Source organism: Pelophylax lessonae (assembly GCF_965119305.1).
Source record: "Pelophylax lessonae genome assembly, chromosome: 3".
In the NCBI taxonomy this organism is placed as follows: Eukaryota; Metazoa; Chordata; class Amphibia; order Anura; family Ranidae; genus Pelophylax; species Pelophylax lessonae.
The window spans coordinates 24,833,289-24,854,133 of NC_138770.1; the positions used below are offsets into that span (position 1 = coordinate 24,833,289).

Sequence of the window (20,845 nt, forward strand, 5' to 3'; positions counted from 1 at the left end):
CTTTGCAGGAACATAGGATCCATGCCTTGCCTACTGACAGAACGGCAATCTGCCTTGTTTACATAGACGGATTTCCATTCTGCCTGTGTACCAAAAGATCAGCGGGTGCTGGCGGACATCGCGTCTGCGAGACCTGCTGTGTGGAATCACAGGGGTATTGAGCCGCTGGCAGCGCACACTTGCGCACGCTACCTGGAAGTGCAGGATCACGTTTATATACGGGGTTCTGAGCAGCACAGCCGCCCTGTAGCAATAAAACTGCGATAGGGAGGTCAGAAAGTGGTAAAGACTTTTTTCTTTCACACCACCAAATTTTGAGTCCCCCTAAATGACATTCCAAACTCTGAATCTAGTAGGTGTTTAAAAGGGGTCCTTAAAGCAAAGAAACCAAAAACAACTGTGTGTGTTCAGCCAGGAAATAAATACCAAACTGTTAATCCGAGCATGCAGCCTGCCTGGCCAGGAAAGGGGGGGTGGTGAGTGTGTGATGGTAATAGGCAGTAATATATTTCTCTCCCCCTTGGTGGGAGTGGAAATGACCCCCATCTATTAGGATATACAGTACATACACACACAGCACAAGGCCGTGTTCACACTACAAGACGTTTCTTGGGGCTGCAGTTCCTCTGAGCTCCACAAGGTGGTGATCTCACTTCGACCCAGACAGGAAGTCTCTATGGAAGTCAGGAAGTGATGTCACAGGAAGTGATGTCAGTTATAGACAGGAAGTGATGTCAAGTATAAAAGAGACGTTTTCGGGTGAAAGGTGAGTTGGGAGGAATTACAGAGTAGACATTGCTGGACGTGGCAGCAGACGAGGTAATGGGATCTTATTTTCTATTTTACACCCAGTAACCCCCCCCCCCGTCCTCTTCCTCCATAGTCACTGTGACCTCTCTTATCTCCAGCAGATGATGATACACACATATATAGTGTGGAAACCTAAAGTAACCCCTTCAGGGTCAGAACATTCCTCCACTTATGGGGGTCGGAAAATTGTCTTCATTCTGGAGATTCGTCACCTTTCCAACCAATCATCTTCTAACCTTAGCAGTCTCTTGTAACGAGGGATGAGATTCGGATTCGGGTTCTCCTGAAATTTGCCCTTTCACACCCTTCCTCTGAAGATACAAATATCCCCATGCCCCACTACAGTAACCATGTGTCTGCTCCTCCTGTAGGCCCAGGATCGGCATGGTGGATGGAGTTGAGGGTGATCAGTTCTCAGATCTCCTCTCTGGTGTATGAATCCAGAAGAGACGAGCATTTCATCACTTCCACGTTCAGTGCCATCATTCCCCGGTCACTGTGGTCAGTGAAGAAGCTGGTTGATCCTGATCTGTATTTCATCAGCTTCACTGGGTTCCATAGGTGAATTTGGAGGTCTAATAGACCCCAAATGTCTCCTTAAGGAGGACCTGTCATTTATATTACGCTGTATCAAAGGGGGGTATTGGCCGCACACTAGAGTGAGAGCAATGATTCTGGGGCCGTTATTACCGGGTTTCTCTAAACGAATGACCTGTAGGAGCTTTTATAGCGTTGTCTTTGCACCATGTTGGGTAGTGAATTTAGACACAATTTTATGGGGACACACAGTTTTAAGAGTTGACAAAAACCTCAAATGAGCATTTAACCCTCGTATAATGGGGGCAGCCCCACTTCAAGGGTTACATGGTAATTTTGGTGTAGGGAACCAGTAAAAGCACTTTTACTTATCCGATCGTCTGATCCCTCAATACCGGCACTCTTCTCTACTCCCGTACACTCTGGCAGTGGACTGTCCCTCCTCCTGTCCAATCAAGGGCTATGGGCTCTGCATTGGTCTTGATGGTCTCAGAGAACCTGTGACCACTCTTTATAAAAAGATCCCCCTAAGTAACCCAATCTAGATGTTCCAATTCCCACTAGGGGCAACCCACCTATAACCCCTTATATCCCCATCCTAATATTGTGCAACCAATGCAATCCAGATAATTCTTCATTATCCGTCTACAGAGAAACCCGCATAGATCACATGACCACACCAATGAGGATGGAGGAGGATCGGAGTCACGTGACTGAGAGGTTATTAAGCCACACCCTGGAGATCATCTACCTGCTGATCGGAGAGGTGAGGAGGATTCTGGGAGGTCACATGACATCACTCTTATCTCTATTAATAAAACACAGACGTGACCAGAGAGGTGAGGAGGAATCTAGGAGGTCACATGACATCACTCTTATCTAGTCTGGTCAAAAGACCATGTTCTTATTATAGACATGTATATGATGTCAGATGATTGATATCTCTTTATCTTTCTCCTGATCTGTAGGATTGTGTTGTAGTGAAGAAGTCTAATGGGGAGCCAATCTCAGGAGGATGGAGCAGGACCCAGAGCCCCACCATAGTGCCTCCACCTCGTTCTCCGATACCTGACAGGAACAAAGAGCAGAAGATCCTGGAACTGACCACCATGATGGTCCATCTGCTGACAGGAGAGGTGAGTGGTGCTGGGAATTCTGGGACATTATCCAGTAACAGACAAGGGATGTGTCTGGATGGTGACTGTATCATTGTGTGTGTCAGGTTCCTATAAGGTGTCAGGATGTCACTGTCTATTTCTCCATGGAGGAGTGGGAGTATTTAGAAGGACACAAGGACCTCTACAAGGACGTCATGATGGAGAATCGGCCGCCCCTCACATCTCCGGGTAAGAGGAGACTTTATTGTAAAGGAGAGAGCAGTACGGAGGATCCACCTAGATCCCCCATCATCTGATAAACACATAGAAACAATGTATTCAGTCAGTGTGTGTGTTTCCTACAGATGGATCCAGTAATGGGAACCCACCAGAGAGATGTCCCCGTCCTCTGTATTCCCGGGATTCCACACAGGAAGGTCACACCATCCCTCAATGTTACAAGGTTGGTGGATTGGAGCATCTACAACATGGACTTCTGAAGAGGATGTGTTTTTTTTTTTTTTTTTTATAATATCACAATATTAAAGCTTATAACTTTCAGATGATATTTGCTCTAATTTTCTTGGTTTAGAGTGGAGATCCAATTGATATAGAATTTGAGGTTAAAGCAGAAGAAGAAGATAGGTATGTGAGGGATGATCAGCAGTCTATGGAGGAGGATGGAATAACGGGGACATTTATAGAGGAGGACACTCCTACAAAGATCAGCACAGGTGGGTCATTAACACTAAATACATACATGACATAAATACATGTAATCCACCACTGATTACTGAATACCAATATTATGAGTCCTGGCCCCTGCACTATATACTCTATGTTGTACATTACATACTCCTGTTCACTGCACTATATACTCTTTGTTGTACATTACATACTCCTGACTAATGCTCTCTCTCCTTTACCCACTGGTACAGTATCTCACAAAAGTAAGTACACCCCTCACATTTCTGTAAATATTTTATTCTATCTTTTCATGTGACAACACTGAAGCAATGACACTTTACATTGTAGCAAAGTAGTGAGTGTACAGCTTGTATAACAGTGTAAATTTTCTGTCCCCCTCAAAATAACTCAACACACAGCCAATTAATGTCTAAACTGCTGGCAACAAAAGTGAGTACACCCCTAAGTGACAATGTCCAAATTTGGCCCAAAGTATCAATATTTTGTCTTGCCACCATTATTTTCCCCTCTTGGGCATGGAGTTCACCAGAGCTTCACAGGTTGCCACTGAAGTCCTCTTCCCCTCCTCCATGACGACATCACGGAGCACGGATCACTGTCACTCCTATAAAAGACAGTTCTCGTTGTTTCCTCACTCTCTGACTAAGGTCCATGAATTATATTTGATTTTTTATTTGTTTTTGTGCTTAGTGAAAGAAACTTTCTGAATGTAAGCTGTTATTGGGTGAATGTTTCTGTGAATATTTATACACCATTCTTTACACTACATGATTGTACCGATTTATTATTTATTTTATATCCCATTTTTTATCTGATGATCTGATTGGAGGACAGACTTTTACATATTGATAATAATGTGATAACATCCTCCAACTTTGGAACCTTAAACAGAAAGTGATAATGAGGGAGGAGTCAGTAACCCAATGATGGTGGTCTTCAGGATCAGTCCAGTCTTCATCTTGGTTGTTCTCCCCCCATCCTCACTCTCTGACCTCTGGTGGGGCTCAGCCCCGCTGTTATTCAGGACTAAATCATGGACTAAATAAGGAAGGGCGGGACTTCTTGTGTTGGGAAGATGGCAATGAGTGATAGAGGGAGACGGGACGCTCGTCCTATAATCCCCTCATCACGGTTACTCCTATAAAATACAGTTCTCATTGTTTCTTCACTCTCTGACTAAGGTCCATGAATAAAGAAATGAACTGGTAGGAGATCAGAGCACCCATTTACTAGTTACCTTGAGGGTGGAATTGTAAGATCATCAGAGACAAAGCTGCCTGATGTGGGCGGAGTCCTGGTTTAGGAGAACCAATCTGCTGATGTCTAGTAATAATCTTTGTATTTCTATTTTAGTAGATGGACGGGAGATGAGGAAAACCTCAGAGGATTGTCTCACTTTGTCTACAGACTGTAAAGTAGAAGATGAGGACATCACACAGTATAGTCCAGGAGAAAACCCGGCTACCTCAAATGACCATCCGGCACCACACAGTGTAGATGGACCATCATATTCCTCTTATCCTGAGGAACCTCAGACTGTGAGGGACGGTGCCTTCTTTACAACAGATAAGAGGTTCTCCTGTACTAAGTGCGGGAAGTGTTTCAGTTTTAAATCCAATCTTAATGTGCATAAAAGATCTCACACAGGGGAGAAGCTGTATTCCTGTCCTGAGTGCGGGAAATGTTTTTCAAAGAAGTCCACTCTTTGCAAACATCAGAGATTGCACACTGGTGAGAAGCTGTATTCCTGTCCTGAGTGTGGGAAATGTTTTTCACGCAAGTCATATCTTGCCACACATCAGAGATCGCACACTGGTGAGAAGCCATATTCCTGTCCTGAGTGCGGGAAATGTTTTTCACAAAAGTCCACTCTTTGCAAACATCAGAGATTGCACACTGGTGAGAAGCCGTATTCCTGTCCTGAGTGTGGGAAATGTTTTTCACGCAAGTCATATCTTTCCACACATCAGAGATCGCACACTGGTGAGAAACCGTATTCCTGTCCTGAGTGCGGGAAATGTTTTTCAGTGAAGTCCAATCTTTCCACTCATCAGAGATTGCACACTGGTGAGAAGCCGTATTCCTGTCCTGAGTGCAGGAAATGTTTTTCGGATAAGTCACATCTTTCCACACATCAGAAATCGCACACTGGCGAGAAGTCTTTTTCCTGTCCTGAGTGTGGGAAATGTTTTTCACGCAAGTCATATCTTTCCACACATCAGAAATCTCACACTGGTGAGAAGCTGCATTCCTGTCCTGAGTGCGGGAAATGTTTTGCACAGAAGTCCAATCTTTCTGTGCATCAGAGATTGCACACTGGTAAAAAGTTGTATTCTTGTCCTAAGTGCGAGAAATGTTTTGCACAGAAGTCCAATCTTTCTGTGCATCAGAAATTGCACTATGGTGAGAAGTCGTATTCCTGTCCTGAGTGTGGGAAATGTTTTTCACGCAAGTCATGTGTTTCCACACATCAGAGATTGCACACGTGTGAGAAGCCGTATTCATGTCCTGAGTGCGGGAAATGTTTCTCACAGAAGTCTAGTCTTAACACACATCATCGATCTCACACGGGGGAGAAGCCGTATTCCATTCCTGAGTGAGGAATTGTTCCTCACTGAAGTCCTGTCTTCCTGTACATCAGGGATTCCACACAACCCTGGAGGTGTATTAGTGCCTTGAGTGCGGGAAATGTCTTCTATATGAATGTTGGTGGACATGTGTGGAAGAAGCACACCCTGATATACACCTCAGATATACTCCATGGCTGATCTTCATCATGTAAGAAACACTTCATAAGGAGATCAGAGATCACCAGAGACATGGATGAAGTGTTGTCCCGTGTTGGCCATTGATCGCAGGAGAAAAATAAAAATGGAGTCCTTACCTTTCATTGGCTGAGTACATTTTGTGCGGGAAGATTTCACAAACACTTACAGGTCTGGTTGTTATAAATGTGTTGATGAAATGTGACCCGCATAACTCCAGCATTGGTGAATTGGGATTTCTTCTAATAGAAACATAGAATGTGTCGGCAGGTAAGAACCATTTGGCCCATCTAGTCTGCCCAATATATCTGAATGGTCAGTTTCATCTAGTGGAAATAATGTGCTTTCCTGAAAGGTGCTTATGGCCCCGCCCTCGTTCCTCCCCCATAAGTCCCCACCCCCATAAATGTTCAGGATAAGCCAATGGCTGCGTACCTTTTTTGTCCTCCTTACTTATGGCACTTTTCCACTGCAAGTACCGGCTAGTACCGGCTCGGCTCTACTCGGCCCTGCTTGGCCCGGTTTGCTTTTCCACTGCGGTACCGCATGGTATAGTGTCGGAACGGTTCGGTACGGTACGGTATAGGTTTGCTTTTCCACTAAAGTAGTACTAAAGTTAAGTGGGTGGGATAACAACGGGGTGGGTGTGATTCTCTGACCAATCAGTGGCTAGTAGTGACTGCATGCAAAGGATTGTGGGATATGGTACCAGTTTGGTACCTGTTGGAACCACAATCGAGTAGGTACCGTTTTTTCAGAGCCGTACCGTACCGTTCGGTTCCATGCAGTGGAAAAGCAAACCTGAACCGTTCCGACCCTATACCATGCGGTACAGCAGTGGAAAAGCACAAAAGCGTGCCGAGTCGGTACGGTTCTATGCAGTGGAAAAGCGCCATTATAGGACCATTTTTGTATGAGGTTTTCCTACCTATAGGAAGTATTGGTGGGCGGGTCTGATGCTGGGCAGCTGTGCGGGATGTCAGGAGCTTCCTTTGGTATCCAGAAGTCTTCCAGGATGTCCAGAGTGGTCACTGAGTCCCCAGCTATCAGCGGGGTGGTGTTATGGCACACATATGTAGAGGATCCATGCCTGGGTGGCCATTAAGTGTTAGACACGTGAAATTCGTTTCGGTGTGAATACAAATTCCGACAAATTTTTGGTTTTTCCTAGATTCGGATGTATCAAATCTCCAAATGAAATTGTAATGAATTTAGTTGAAATTTGTTTTGTTTATTCGTTTTCTAATGAATTCCAACTTTTCAGAAAGATTCAAATTTGGATCAGTCAAAAAACGATCGACCGATGCAAATTCTGTGTGAAAAAATAGCTGGTTGTTAAGCAGCAAGCCGGGAAGCCGGCCGCCTGCATCCTTACCAAACATGACTCTTTAGCTGTCAGCGGGCTTCCCCACTGACAGATGAATGTTAAGAAAAGAACGCCGGCATTGCCCGGCAATAGAAGAAAAATGGCGTGGTCCCTCCCCCAGTCCATACCAGGCCCTTCGGCGGCCCATATTTAAAAAAAAAAACCAGCATGGGTTCTCCCCTAGAATCCATACCAGACCCTTTATCCCGGCATATCAGGAAAGTGGGAGGGATGAGTGAGCCCCCCCCTTAACCATACCAGGCCACATGTCCTCAACATGGAGGGGTGGGTGCTTTAGGGAAGCTCTGCCCCCCACCCCACCCCGAAGCACCTCATCCCAATGTTGATGGGGACAAGGGCCTCTTCCCCACAACCGTGGCCTGTGGTTGTGGGGGTCTGCAGGCAGGGGACTTGTCATAATCTGAAAGCCCCTTTTACCAAGGGGGCCCCAGATCCCGCCCCCCCCCCCCCCCCCCATGTGAATGAGTATCAGGGACATTTTACCTGTACCTATTCACCAAACATTGTCAAAAAGAAATAAAAACACACACACAATTTTTGAAAAATCCTTTATTAAAAAAAACTACTGCAGGCTCCTCTGACATTTCTTACATAGGTAAGGGGCGAGGTCACCTTTCTCCGTCACCTGGTGGCACCGCCCCCTTCTGACCGATGCATGCTGGGTCCTTGACCTTAGAAGGGGTGGAGCCACCAGGTCACGTAGACAGGGAATCCTGCCCCTTACCTATATAAAAGATGTGATTGGAGGAGCCTGCAGTAGGCAGAGGGCCTCCATGACTTGTCCCCATCAACATGGGGACAAGGACATTTGGGGTGGGGGTCAGAGATGCCCCAAAGCACCCATCCATGTTGAGGGCATGTGGCCGGGTATGGGTTAGGGGGGGGGTGCTTGCTTGTCCCCCCTTTCCTGACTTGCCGAACTGCATGCTCAGGTAACCCACAACATTTTTTTTTTTTTTTTTTACATTTTGGCGTGGGCCTGGCATAGACTGGGGGGGGGGAGGTGACCCCACGTCATTTTTTTTTAAAAATGTTTCTATTGCCGGGCAATGCTGGTGTTCTATCAGAAAATCCTACCCCATCAGAAATCTCGTTATTTCCGGTTCAGATCAGCTGTGGATTCGTCATGCATCAGCTGTATGCATCAGCTGTAGCTGCGTCACACATCCTAGTGCGCATGCGGGTCGGGCAGCGGGCAGGGAGATCTCTTATAACAAATATCCATCCGATCTCCATGCCCCACACTGCACCGACCCGACAATGGGACAATCCGATCTCCATGCCCCACACTGCACCGACCCGACAATGGGACAATCCGATCTCCATGCCCCACACTGCACCGACCTGACAATGAGACAATATGCCCACTGTCCATTTCATGGCTATGTTCCATTGTCGGGTCGGTGCAGTGTGGGGCATGGAGATCGGATGGATATTTGTTATAAGAGATCTCCCTGCCCGCTGCCTGACCCGTTGCCGCGCATGCGCGCTAGGACGTGTCCCCGACCGTTGCGATATTATCAAATTTCCCTACCTATTGCGCGCATGCACACTAGGACATGTGAAGCGGCTACAGCTGATGCATGACGAATCCACAGCTGATCTGAACCGGAAATGACGGAGGTATGGATTTCTGATGGGGTAGGGAGATCTGATAGAACACTGGCATTCTTTTCTTTACATTCATCGGTCAGTGGGGAAGCCCGCTGACAGCTGATGAGTCATCGGTTGGTAAGGAATGCGGGCGGCCGGCTTCCCAGCCCCCTGCTTAAAAACCAGCTATTTCTTCACACAGAATTTTAATCTGTTGATCATTTGTCGACCGATTATTATTCCGATTGTTCTGCAAAGTTGAAATTTGTTAGAAAATCCATCCCCTGGGCTGGGATGGATTCCCCCTTTTTTTTCCCTCCTATACTCTGGTCTGGATTAGTAAGCTGGATTCTCCTCTCATCATGGTAGTATGGCCATTTTAAAGGAAACAAAAGGCTCCATATAGTGCAGTATGTTCAAGATAAGCTTATTACCCACTACAATGGGTTAAAGGCAAGGAATTTGTATAAAAAGTAAAACCGTGGTGGTCAGTGGTCGGCTTGTGCGGGCTGCGTGTCCCCTTTGCAGAGTGGCGAGCGGTGCTTCCGGTTTGCGTTCCAGCTGACCCAACGTGATGACGCTATGCGTTCCAAACTGAAAAAAAGGGGAATCCATCCCAGCCCAGGGGGCACCTAAGCGCGAATGGTCCTAGTGCTGTAAAGCACATAGGACCCACTGGTTCTGGTAAGTTATTTTATCTAGCCACCATTTACGGCGAAAAGGATTGATGTCACAGAATATTAAGGACAATCACGTTTAAAGCACCTACACCTTGAATTGCATTTGAACCATTTTAAGGACTTATTTTTGATCTTCTTGAGCACCAAGTCACTTTATATATATATATATTGGACTTTTATATACCAACAGTCACGATTTATTTATATATATTTGGTTATTTTTAATATTGCTATATCCTTAATACTGTATGCTTTTTTTTATTTTTTCATACTTTCCTGAATCATTGAAATATACACTTGGTATCATTCCTATACTATTCACCAGCAAGCGCTGTAGTTAGCTTTCTTTAAAGCTAATTCTATCCATCAGTCGCCTACCTTTGTCTTCTTTTCTGTCCTGAGGAGCAGGGGCGGCCCGTCCATTGAGTCGCAGGGGCGCCGCCCCCCGATACATGCGCCCGGCCCCCTAATCTACATGCAGGGAGCTGAATGCATGGATTCCAATACGAGATTGTTTTATATTTGAAGCACGTGATTAGAGCCAGAGGCTCTAATAAGCTTCAAAAAAGGGTGGGCTACGGGCACAGAGCACTGCCCCCTGAGCCCACCCAGTTATGTGACAATAGTGAATGAATAAAAAAGAAATAGGGGCGATGGCGCTGCCTGTATAAATTTAGATATAAAAAATATAGTAAACTGTGAATTAAAGTGCCTAATGCTAAAACAATATGTATACTCATACAATAGTATGTTCCATAAAACATCAATTGGGTGCAAGTGCACAGTGTAAAGGTGCCTTCAAGAAATTAGAAAGTGACTGGTGCAATAAATATATAAACAATAAATAATGGCTAATATTGATAATATTTAACATGCAATATTAATGTGCTAAAAAATAAAGTGCTATATGATGTGAACTGTTCCACTCATTCCACTCAGCCTCGTTCCTATGCGGGTTTACCGGAAATGACTCGACACGCCGTACGCGTTTCGTAGCTTGTACGTCATCAGCAGCATCAAGTCACGTCCGGCAAGCTTCCGTTAAATATGCATGCGGTAACCAGGCAACCACAATGGAGTTTCCTGATTTGTTGCGCGGTCCGAGCGGACTACGAAAACATGGCGCCTACTTAGATGAAATAAACTAAATATAAAACAGAAAACTCCGTCCGAATATGTTAAAAAACTTTTTGCGAGGCCGTATATATAAATACTATAAATATCAGTATAAATTGGTTCCTGATCATGCATATTTCCGGAAGCATAATATACATTCGGTAACGGAAGCTTGCCGGACGTGACTTGACGCTGCTGATGACGTACAAGCTACGAAACGCGTACGGCGTGTCGAGTCATTTCCGGTAAACCCGCATAGGAACGAGGCTTGGATCGCAAGCGCTCGGTTGATACAGTCACGCTCGATTTTTACCTGTTTAATGTGAGTACCTTTGCATTGTTTTGCTCAATAAAGTACATTACGGAATTACGCTATGTCCACTATTCATTTTCTGGTATAAATATCGGGAGTGGAGCTGAGTGGATTCCTCGGAACACACCTAGGTCAGGAAGGCATACAGGGGACTATCCCAAGGCATATCCATACCAGGACCAGCCTGATCCTCGGCATACGCCCTCCATCCAGGGATAGGAGGATATCGCTAGGTTGCCAGACCCATTAAAGCACCCGCTCTATACCCCTGTGTGGGGTGGGTGTCTCTGGTAAGTGTGCATTTTTACCAAAGGAATTCCAGCACATTACCACCCACCACGGGGTCACCTTTCACCTGAGTGTTGATTTTCCGAGTGTTGTCACCTTTATTGTTCTTGAAGTCACCGTATATGACATAGACTTTTTTACTGGATCTCTCCTTACTGGACTTGCAATCTGTATTTCATAAACGTTTTTCTATTTGGCTCTGTTGGCACTTAATATAAATTCCCCATATCAGCACGTGGTATGAGTGGAACAGTTCACATCATATAGCACTTTATTTTTTAGCACATTAATATTGCATGTTAAATATTATCAATATTAGCCATTATTTATTGTTTATATATTTATTGCACCAGTCACTTTCTAATTTCTTGAAGGCACCTTTACACTGTGCACTTGCACCCAATTGATGTTTTATGGAACATACTATTGTATGAGTATACATATTGTTTTAGCATTAGGCACTTTAATTCACAGTTTACTATATTTTTTATATCTAAATTTATACAGGCAGCGCCATCACCCCTATTTCTTTTTTATCCAGTGTATAGTCTTCGGACTATCATCCAGGGAGGCTGCAGCCTATTTTTAGATATATTTACACATATATTTTTTATCTATAAAATTTTATATATATATCTTTTTCACCTATTTATTTATTCACCTATCTATCCATTTAGTCCATAGCGCGGAAGTTTCATTTTTCCAATAGTGAATGAATATTCGCTATTGTCACACTGACCCTCCTCCCAGCCAATCAGGAAGAGGGTTGTGAGACCTCTTTCCTAATTAACCAAAAGGAGAATCGATCTTACTGGCCAGTAGCCAGGAAGAGGCAGAAGACCAACAGCTGGAGGAGGACAGTTGCTCAGCCATCCAGCATTACCCAACTCGGACATAAGGAAGGAGGAGGTAAGGAGGCAGACGGGGGAGGGGGAGGAATGTGTCACTGACTGACAAACTGACTGCCTGAACTAACTGTGACTTGACTGACTGCCTGAACTGACTAACGGGGGGGGGGGGGGGTGTGCGCATTGGTTTACTGAATGACTGAACTAACGGACTGACTGATTGACTGAACTGGACTGATTAAACTGACTGAAGTGACTGAGCTGAACTGACCGACCAAGGGAGGGGGGGTGCGTATTGGTTGCCGACTGAACTGACTGATTAACACTGACTGACTGACTGATTGAACTAACTGACTGACTGAACTAACTGATTAAACTGACTGGCTGAACTAACTAATTGAATTGACTGACTGAACTGACCGACCGGGGGTGGGGGGGGGGCATTGGCTTGCCGACTGAACTGACTGATTAAACTGACTAATTGAAGTGATCAGATTGACTGACTGACTTACTGATTGAACTGACTGACTGACTTGAACTGACCGACCAAGAAGGGGGGGAGGAGGTGCGTATTGACTGACTGATTGACTGACTGAACTGAACTAACTGATTGAACTGACTGACTGAACTGACAAAACTACTGAACTGACGGACCGAACTGACCAACCAAGGGCGGGGTTGTGCATTGACTGACTGAACTAACTAACTGACTGAACTGACCAACCAGGGGGGGCGCATTGGTTTGCTGACTGACTGAATGATTAAACTGACTGACAGTTCAAACAACCCGGTGGCACACTGACCTCCAGTATACAGGGGAACACTGATTGCCAGCATACAGGGGGCACACTTACTGCCAGCATACAGGGGGCACCCTTACTGTCAGCATACAGGGGGCACACTGACTGCCAGCATTCAGGGGTACACTGACCGCCAGCATACAGGGGTACACTGACCTCCAGCATACAGGGGGAACACTGACTGCCAGCATACAGGGGGTACACTGACCGCCAGCATACAGGGGGCACACTGACCACAAGCATATAGGGAGAACACTGACCTCCAACATACAGGGGGTACACTGACCTCCAGCATACAGGGGGCACACTGACCGCCAGCATACAGGGGCACACTGACCTCCAGCATACAGGGGCCACTCTGACCTCCAGCATACAGGGGGCACACTGACCGCCAGCATAGAGGGGCACACTGACCTCCAGCATACAGGGGCACACTGACCGCCAGCATACAGGGGGAACACTGACCTCCAGCATACAGGGGGCACACTGACCTCCAGCATACAGGGGGCACACTGATTTCCAGCATACAGGGGGGAAACTGACCTCCAGCATGCAGGGGGGCACACTGACCACCAGCATACAGGGGGCACACTGACCTCCAGCATACAGGGGGCACACTGACCGCCAGCATAGAGGGGCACACTGACCTCCAGCATACAGGGGCACACTGACCACCAGCATACAGGGGGAACACTGACCGCCAGCATACAGGGGGAACATTGACCTCCAGCATACAGGGGGCACACTGACCTCCAGCATACAGGGGGAACACTGACTGCCAGCATACAGGGGGCACACTGACTGCCAGCATACAGGGGCACACTGACTGCCAGCATACAGGGGCACACTGACCGCCAGCATACAGGGGGCACACTGACTGCCAGAATACAGGGGCACACTGACCTCCAGCATACAGGGGAACACTGACTGCCAGCATACAGGGGGCACACTGACTGCCAGCATACAGGGGCACACTGACCTTTAGCATACAGGGGCACACTGACCGCCAGCATACAGGGGGCACACTGACTGCCAGCATACAGGGGCACACTGACCTCCAGCATACAGGGGGCACACTGACCGCCAGCATACAGGGGGCACACTGACCTCCAGCATACAGGGGGCACACTGACCTCCAGCATACAGGGGGAACACTGACTGCCAGCATACAGGGGCACACTGACCTCCAGCATACAGGGGGCACACTGACCTCCAGCATACAGGGGGCACACTGACCGCCAGCATACAGGGGGCACACTGACCGCCAGCACACAGGGGGCACACTGACCTCCAGCATACAGGGGGAACACTGACTGCCAGCATACAGGGGCACACTGACTGCCAGCATACAGGGGCACACTGACCGCCAGCATACAGGGGGCACACTGACCGCCAGCATAGGGGGGCACACTGACCTCCAGGATACAGGGGCCCACTGACCTCCAGCATACAGGGGGAACACTGACCGCCAGCATACAGGGGGAACACTGACCTCCAGCATACAGGGGGCACACTGTGTTATATTCTCCGTGTTGTGAGAGACACAGGACTCTGGTCTGAAACAACGGATGTTTATTCAGGACTCACTGTACACTACAACATGCATTACAGGACAGCTCTGTACATCAATGCATCTCTTACATGTCTCTAAGATGGCCACTCTGCCCCTTGACCCTTGTCATCACTCCTGGGTGGAGCCAGCCTTAAAGAAACAGTACATGTGAAACCATTCAGATATAACACCTTCCATCCATCCCTAAAAAAAAAAAAAAAACACAACAAAACGAGAACAGGCGAAAAAAAATAACTAATAATTGTCCCATGCAGTCCTCCAACTCAGGAGATTTACATGGCTTCTTCCGCATCCGCATGTGAGAACAACTTCCAGGGAAGCTACGGGGAGAAAATAGCAGCAGATCACTTTCGGCGGGCCCGTCGATAGTTTCGTAAACCGGTCTTGCAGCTGAAGCCGGTCAGGAGGGCGACAGCGTCGCTGAGGACGGGCACCCAGCGACTCGGGGCTGGAGGAAGCAGGGCTGGCCGGAATGGACACCGGCGGGGCCAAGAGGGGATCCCCTAGCTCAGAGGGTGAACAGACCTCTGGACCAGGGCTGGAGGGCTCTGTTGGAGCTGAAAACCAATAAAAATATATAGAAAATATATAGCTCCTTGAAAAATTGCAAAAATATAAATAATGGTGGTAATCTGGGAATAAATGATTCCCAAAACAAGGGTGTACAATAAAAATTATGGTGTGCTAGGTGCTCTGTTCTTGGTCTAGTGACAGAAACTGGTGCAAGCAGTAACCGTGCTTAATGCGATTCTATAGATCGCTACAGTAAAAAAGTGATTGTGTAAATCGCTACAGTGAAAATTCAACCTCATATATTCAAATGTGAACCTATAACCTTGTGCAGTGGTACAATATAATATGAAAAAAGTGAATATAAGTAGTGCTACTAGATTTATAAATATAAGTGACACAGCTAAAATAATAAACTGGTATAGTGCTAAAAATGCATATATATTATATTATAAGAGCCAATTATACCAAGGCTTGTCACCCCTGTAGGGGTAATCATTTCTGGTAAGTGCGGTCCTGGGGGTGCGGGGAGCTACTTTTAAAACAATTGCTCATTGTTTTAAAAGTAGCTCAACATCAGAGTGTCATGGCTGGCACATCTGTACCAACCATCCTACTGCAACCGAAATTGAGCATGCGGAAAGGGTTATCATTCGCTGTGTACAGCAAGAAGTGTACATGGAAGAATTCCACAGATTCAAAGGTGGAATACCTTGATCAAAGGGAACTTCACTATTCAATCTAATCCCTGTGGTCGATGACAATCAGTTGCTGCGAGTTGGAGGCTGAATAGAGAAATCTGACCTGTGCAGCAAGGAACAAAACCCTATCATCATACCAGGTCAGCACCACATTGCCACTCTTCTAATCCGGCACTCGTGGTGGAGCAGCCAATAGTAAGAGGTGGGCTGTGTTGTTTACGTGTCTCAGCATACGAGCCGTACATATTGAGGTGATCGAGTCAATGGATTCTTCTTGTTTCATCAACGCTTTATGAAGATTCTTCTCCATCCGAGGACCCATCAAGCAGCTAAGATCTGACTGTGGTACCAACTTCGTTGGAGCCTGTAAAGAACTTCAACTAGACAATTTCTTAGCAAACAATGGATGTACTTGGGTGTTTAATCCACCACATTCTTCACATATGGGAGGATCCTGGGAGTGAATGATTGGAATCACTCGAAGAATTCTTGATTCCATGTTACAGGACCACAAGTTTCAATGGAAACAGGTGCAACACCTAGCTAACATGTTTTGGCACCGCTGGAGAAAAGAGTACCTACATATCCTTCAAAGCCGTTCCAAATGGCAACCGCCCAAGCCCAACCTTAAAGTAGGCGACCTTGTTCTTCTGAAAGATAGAGAAGTCTGTCGCAATGAGTGGCCTATGGGCCTTGTAACAAGCGTGATGCCCAGCGATGATGGAAAAGTTCGGAAGGTTGAGATTAAGATAACCAAAGGAGGTTCCGCTCGAACTTCCTCTCGACCAATCACATAATTGGTACTTCTTCTCCCAAGTGAGTGACTTATGCAAGAGTATCAGGCTGTACCATGCTATGGCGGGAAGAATACAACTAATAACTGCTTACTATGCCACTGTTGAAGTTCCACGGCTATTAACTGTAGACTACAGAACTTTGCCATCTGTTATTGGACCTCATGTTTGGTCGTTCATTCACTGCATACCTTCTTGTTTTGTAGGTACCTCGTATTTGTGATTTACACATCAGTATTATTTTCAAATGTCTTCATCACTTACAGGTTCAAGTTGGACTTTTAACATTTGGACTTATCTTTATACATATTTAATAGGCTTGAAATCTAAAGATTTCAGACGGGGAGTGTCATGTTACATGAAGCTGTTTTATTATAATGTACTGTTTCTTTAATGCTCATATTAAGTTTGTCCTTTGTACCACTCCATAGTTTCCATGCTGGAGGTTTACCCCTCCCCTTTTTTCTGTATCAGCCATTTCTGCTGTAAAACTCAATGTGATAAGTACTATCTCCTAACCTGTATGGAAGAATCGTTCTTTAACCTGTTGTAACTGCACATTCTACGGATCATACGACGAATAAACATCACCAGATCTTCTTACATGTGACTTGTGACTGAGTAAACTGTCTGGGAAGGTGATTTGGTATGGATAATAACACCAGAGCAATAAGCTCCATGTGCTCCTGAAAATCATATTCATAGCCTTTGCAGCCGGTCCAGAATAGGGGTCCTTAAAGCAAAAAAACAACTGTGTAAGGTCAACCAGAAAATAAATACTAAACTGTTAATCCGAGCATGCAGCCTGTATGGCAAGGAACGAGGGGGGGGGGGGGGATCGACGAGTGTCTGATGGTAATAGGCAGTAATATATTTCTCTCCCCCTTGGTGGGAGTGGAGATGACCCATCTATAAGGATATACAGTACATACACACACAACACAAGGCCGTGTTCTCACTACCAGACGTTTCTCGGGGCAGCAGTTCCTCTGATCTCCACAAGATGGTGATCTCACTTCTACCCAGACAGGAAGTCTCTATAGAAGACAAGAAGTGATGTCAGGTACACACAGGAAGTGATGTCAGGTATATAAAGGAAGTTCCGGGTGAAAGGTGAGTTGGGAGGAAGGAGAGAGGAAACGTTGCTGGAAGTGGTAGCAGAGGAGGTAATAAGATCTTATTTTCTATTTACACCCAGTAACCCCCCCCCCCCCGTCATGTCCGTCCTCTTCCTCCATAGTCACTGTGATGTCTTTTATCTCCAGCAGATGATGATACACACATATATAGTGTGGAAACCTAGATTAACCCCTTCAGGGTCAGAACATTCCTCCACTTACGGGGGTCAGAAAATTATTCAGTCTTCATTCTGGAGATTTGTCACCTTTCCCACCAATCATCTTCTTATCGTAGCATTCTCTTGTAATGAGGGATGAGGTTCACACTTTCACACCCTTCCTCTGAAGATACAAATACTGTATCTCCATGCCTCACTACATTAACCATTTGCCTGCCCCTCCTGTAGGCCCAGGATCGGCATGGTGGATGGAGTGGAGGGTGATCAGTTCTCAGATCTCCTTTCCAGTGAATGAATCCAGAAGAGACGAGCATTTCATTACTTCCAGGGTCAGTGCCATCATTCCCTGGTCACTGTGGTCATGGAAGAAGAAGCTGGTTGATCCCGATCTGTACTTCATCAGCTTCACTGGGGTCCATAGGTGACGTTGGAGGTCTAATAGACCCCTGATGTCTCCTTAAAGCGGAGTTCCAGCCATTTCAGTCACCTGTCCAACGGTCCAGCGATGCGGCCGCCCGAAGCCTCGATCCTCTCCCTCGGCGCCGGCATCACTGCTGTGGGCACCCGGCTGTGACAGTGTGCGGCTTCACAGCCGGGTACCCACTGCGCATGCGCGAGTCGCGCTGCGTGTCTTGATTGGCCGGCAATCTTCTGGGACCTCTGACATGTCCCAGAAGATTGCAGGGAGGGAGGGGAGAGGAGAACTTACGCTCAGGGCGCCGCAGCGCTCCGAGCGGAAGTGGGAGCGGGTACCTGTCAAAACTAGGTACCCGCTCCCCCCCCCCCCCCAAAAATGACATGCCAAATGTGGCATGTCAGGGGGTTAGAATACCTAAAGCGGAAGTTCCACTTTTGGGTGGAACTCCGCTTTAAAGAGGACCTGTCATTTATATTATGCTGTCACAAAGGGAGGTATTAGCAGCACACTGGAGTGAGAGCAATGATTCTGGGGCTGTTATTAATGGTTTTCTCTAAACTAATGACCTGTAGGAGCTTTTACAGCATTGTCTTTGCACCATGTTGGGTAGTGAATTTAGTCATCATTTCATGGGAACACACAGTTTTAAGGGTGGACATAATTGTGTGTGTTGGGGGGGGCGCTTTGTTTATTACAAGCATAAAATGCAGATTTGATCATGTGTGAAAATGTAATTTTGTTTAAAGACCATCTCATTTAACCCATGTATAATGGGGCAGCCCCACTTCAAGGGTTACATGGTAATTTTTTGTGTAGGGAACCAGAAAAAGCACTTTTACTTATCCGATCCTCTGATCCCTCAATACCGGCACTCTCCTTTACTCCCCTACACTCTGGCAGTGGACTGTCCCTCCTCCTGTCCAATCAAGGGCTTTGGGCTCTGCATTGGTCTTGATGGTCTCAGAGAACCTGTGACCACTCTTTATAAAAAGATCCCCCTAATTAACCCAATCTACATGTTCCAATTCCCACTAGGGGCAACCCGCCTATAACCCCTTATATCCCCATCCTAATATTGTCCAACCAATGCAATCCAGATAATTCTTCATTATCCGTCTACAGAGAAACCCGCATAGATCACATAACCACACCAATGAGGATGGAGGAGGATCAGAGTCACATGACTGAGAGGTTATTAAGCCACACCCTGGAGATCATCTACCTGCTGATCGGAGAGGTGAGGAGGATTCTGGGAGGTCACATGACATCACTCTTATCTCTATTAATAAAACACAGACCTGACCGGAGAGGTAAGGAGGATTCTGGGAGGTCACATGACATCACTCTTATCTCTATTAATAAAACACAGACCTGACCAAAGAGGTGAGAAGGATTCTGGGAGGTCACATGACATCACTCTTATCTCTATTAATAAAACACAGTCCTGACCAGAGAGGTAAGGAGGATTCTGGGAGGTCACATGACATCACTCTTGCATCTATTAATAAAACACAGACCTGACCGGAGAGGTGAGGAGGAATCTGGGAGGTCACATGACATCACTCTTATCTCTATTAATAAAACACAGTCCTGACCGGAGAGATGAGGAGGATTCTGGGAGGTCACATGACATCACTCTTATCTAGTCTGGTCAATAGACCATGTTCTTATTATAGACATGTAGATGATGTCAGATGATTGATATCTCTTTATCTTTCTCCTAATCTGTAGGATTGTGTTATAGTGAAGGAGTCTACTGGAGAGCCAATCTCAGGGGGATGGAGGAGGACCCAGAGCCCCACCATGGTGCCTCCACCTCGTTCTCCGATACCTGAGAGAAACAAAGAGCAGAAGATCCTGGAACTGACCACCATGATGGTTCATCTGCTGACAGGAGAGGTGAGCGGTGCTGGGAATTCTGGGACATTATCCAGTAACAGACAAGGGATGTGTCTGGATGGTGACTGTATCATTGTGTGTGTCAGGTTCCTATAAGGTGTCAGGATGTCACTGTCTATTTCTCCATGGAGGAGTGGGAGTATTTAGAAGGACACAAGGATCTCTACAAGGACGTCATGATGGAGAATCAGCCGCCCCTCACATCACCGGGTAAGAGGAGACTTTATTGTAAAGGAGAGAGCAGTACGGAGGATCCACCTAGATCCCCCATCATCTGATAAACACATAGAAACAATGTATTCAGTCAGTGTGTGTGTTTCCTACAGATGGATCCAGTAATGGGAACCCACCAGAGAGATGTCCCCGTCCTCTGTATTCCCGGGATTCCACACAGGAAGGTCACACCATCCCTCACCATCATCAGGTAGATGAGGAACAATCACTGATAGTATCATTAGGATCTGTACATTATCTGCATTGTTACCATTGATGTCATTTTTATTATATATTCAGAGTGGAAACCTGAGAGATTCTAAAGTTGAGGTTAAAGAAGAGATAAAAGAGGAGGATGATGAGGATGGGGTGATGGAGGAGTCAGAGTTTCTAAAAGAACACAAAGATCTGTACCAGGACACCATGGAGGAGTCATCCAGCTACAGAAACCCACCAGAGAGATGTCCCCGTCCTCTGTATTCCCGGGATTCCACACAG

At 46.3% G+C, this 20,845-nt stretch overlaps 2 protein-coding genes across 2 annotated transcripts in view; both read left to right on the forward strand.

Moving 5' to 3' along the window:
* LOC309550250 (uncharacterized protein) overlaps positions 1-20,845 on the forward strand; it is a gene marked incomplete at both ends in the record, with an annotated part of 974,848 nt that overhangs the window by 282,333 nt on the left and 671,670 nt on the right. Inside the window, one exon of the mRNA XM_082250660.1 lies at positions 4,759-4,967. Coding sequence (XP_082106786.1) covers positions 4,759-4,967 — 209 coding nt within the window. The remainder of the gene's footprint in view (positions 1-4,758; positions 4,968-20,845) is intronic.
* Positions 1-20,845, forward strand: part of LOC309550781 (gastrula zinc finger protein XlCGF66.1-like) — a 353,589-nt gene that overhangs the window by 182,349 nt on the left and 150,395 nt on the right. The gene's annotated exons all lie outside the window — the stretch shown is intronic.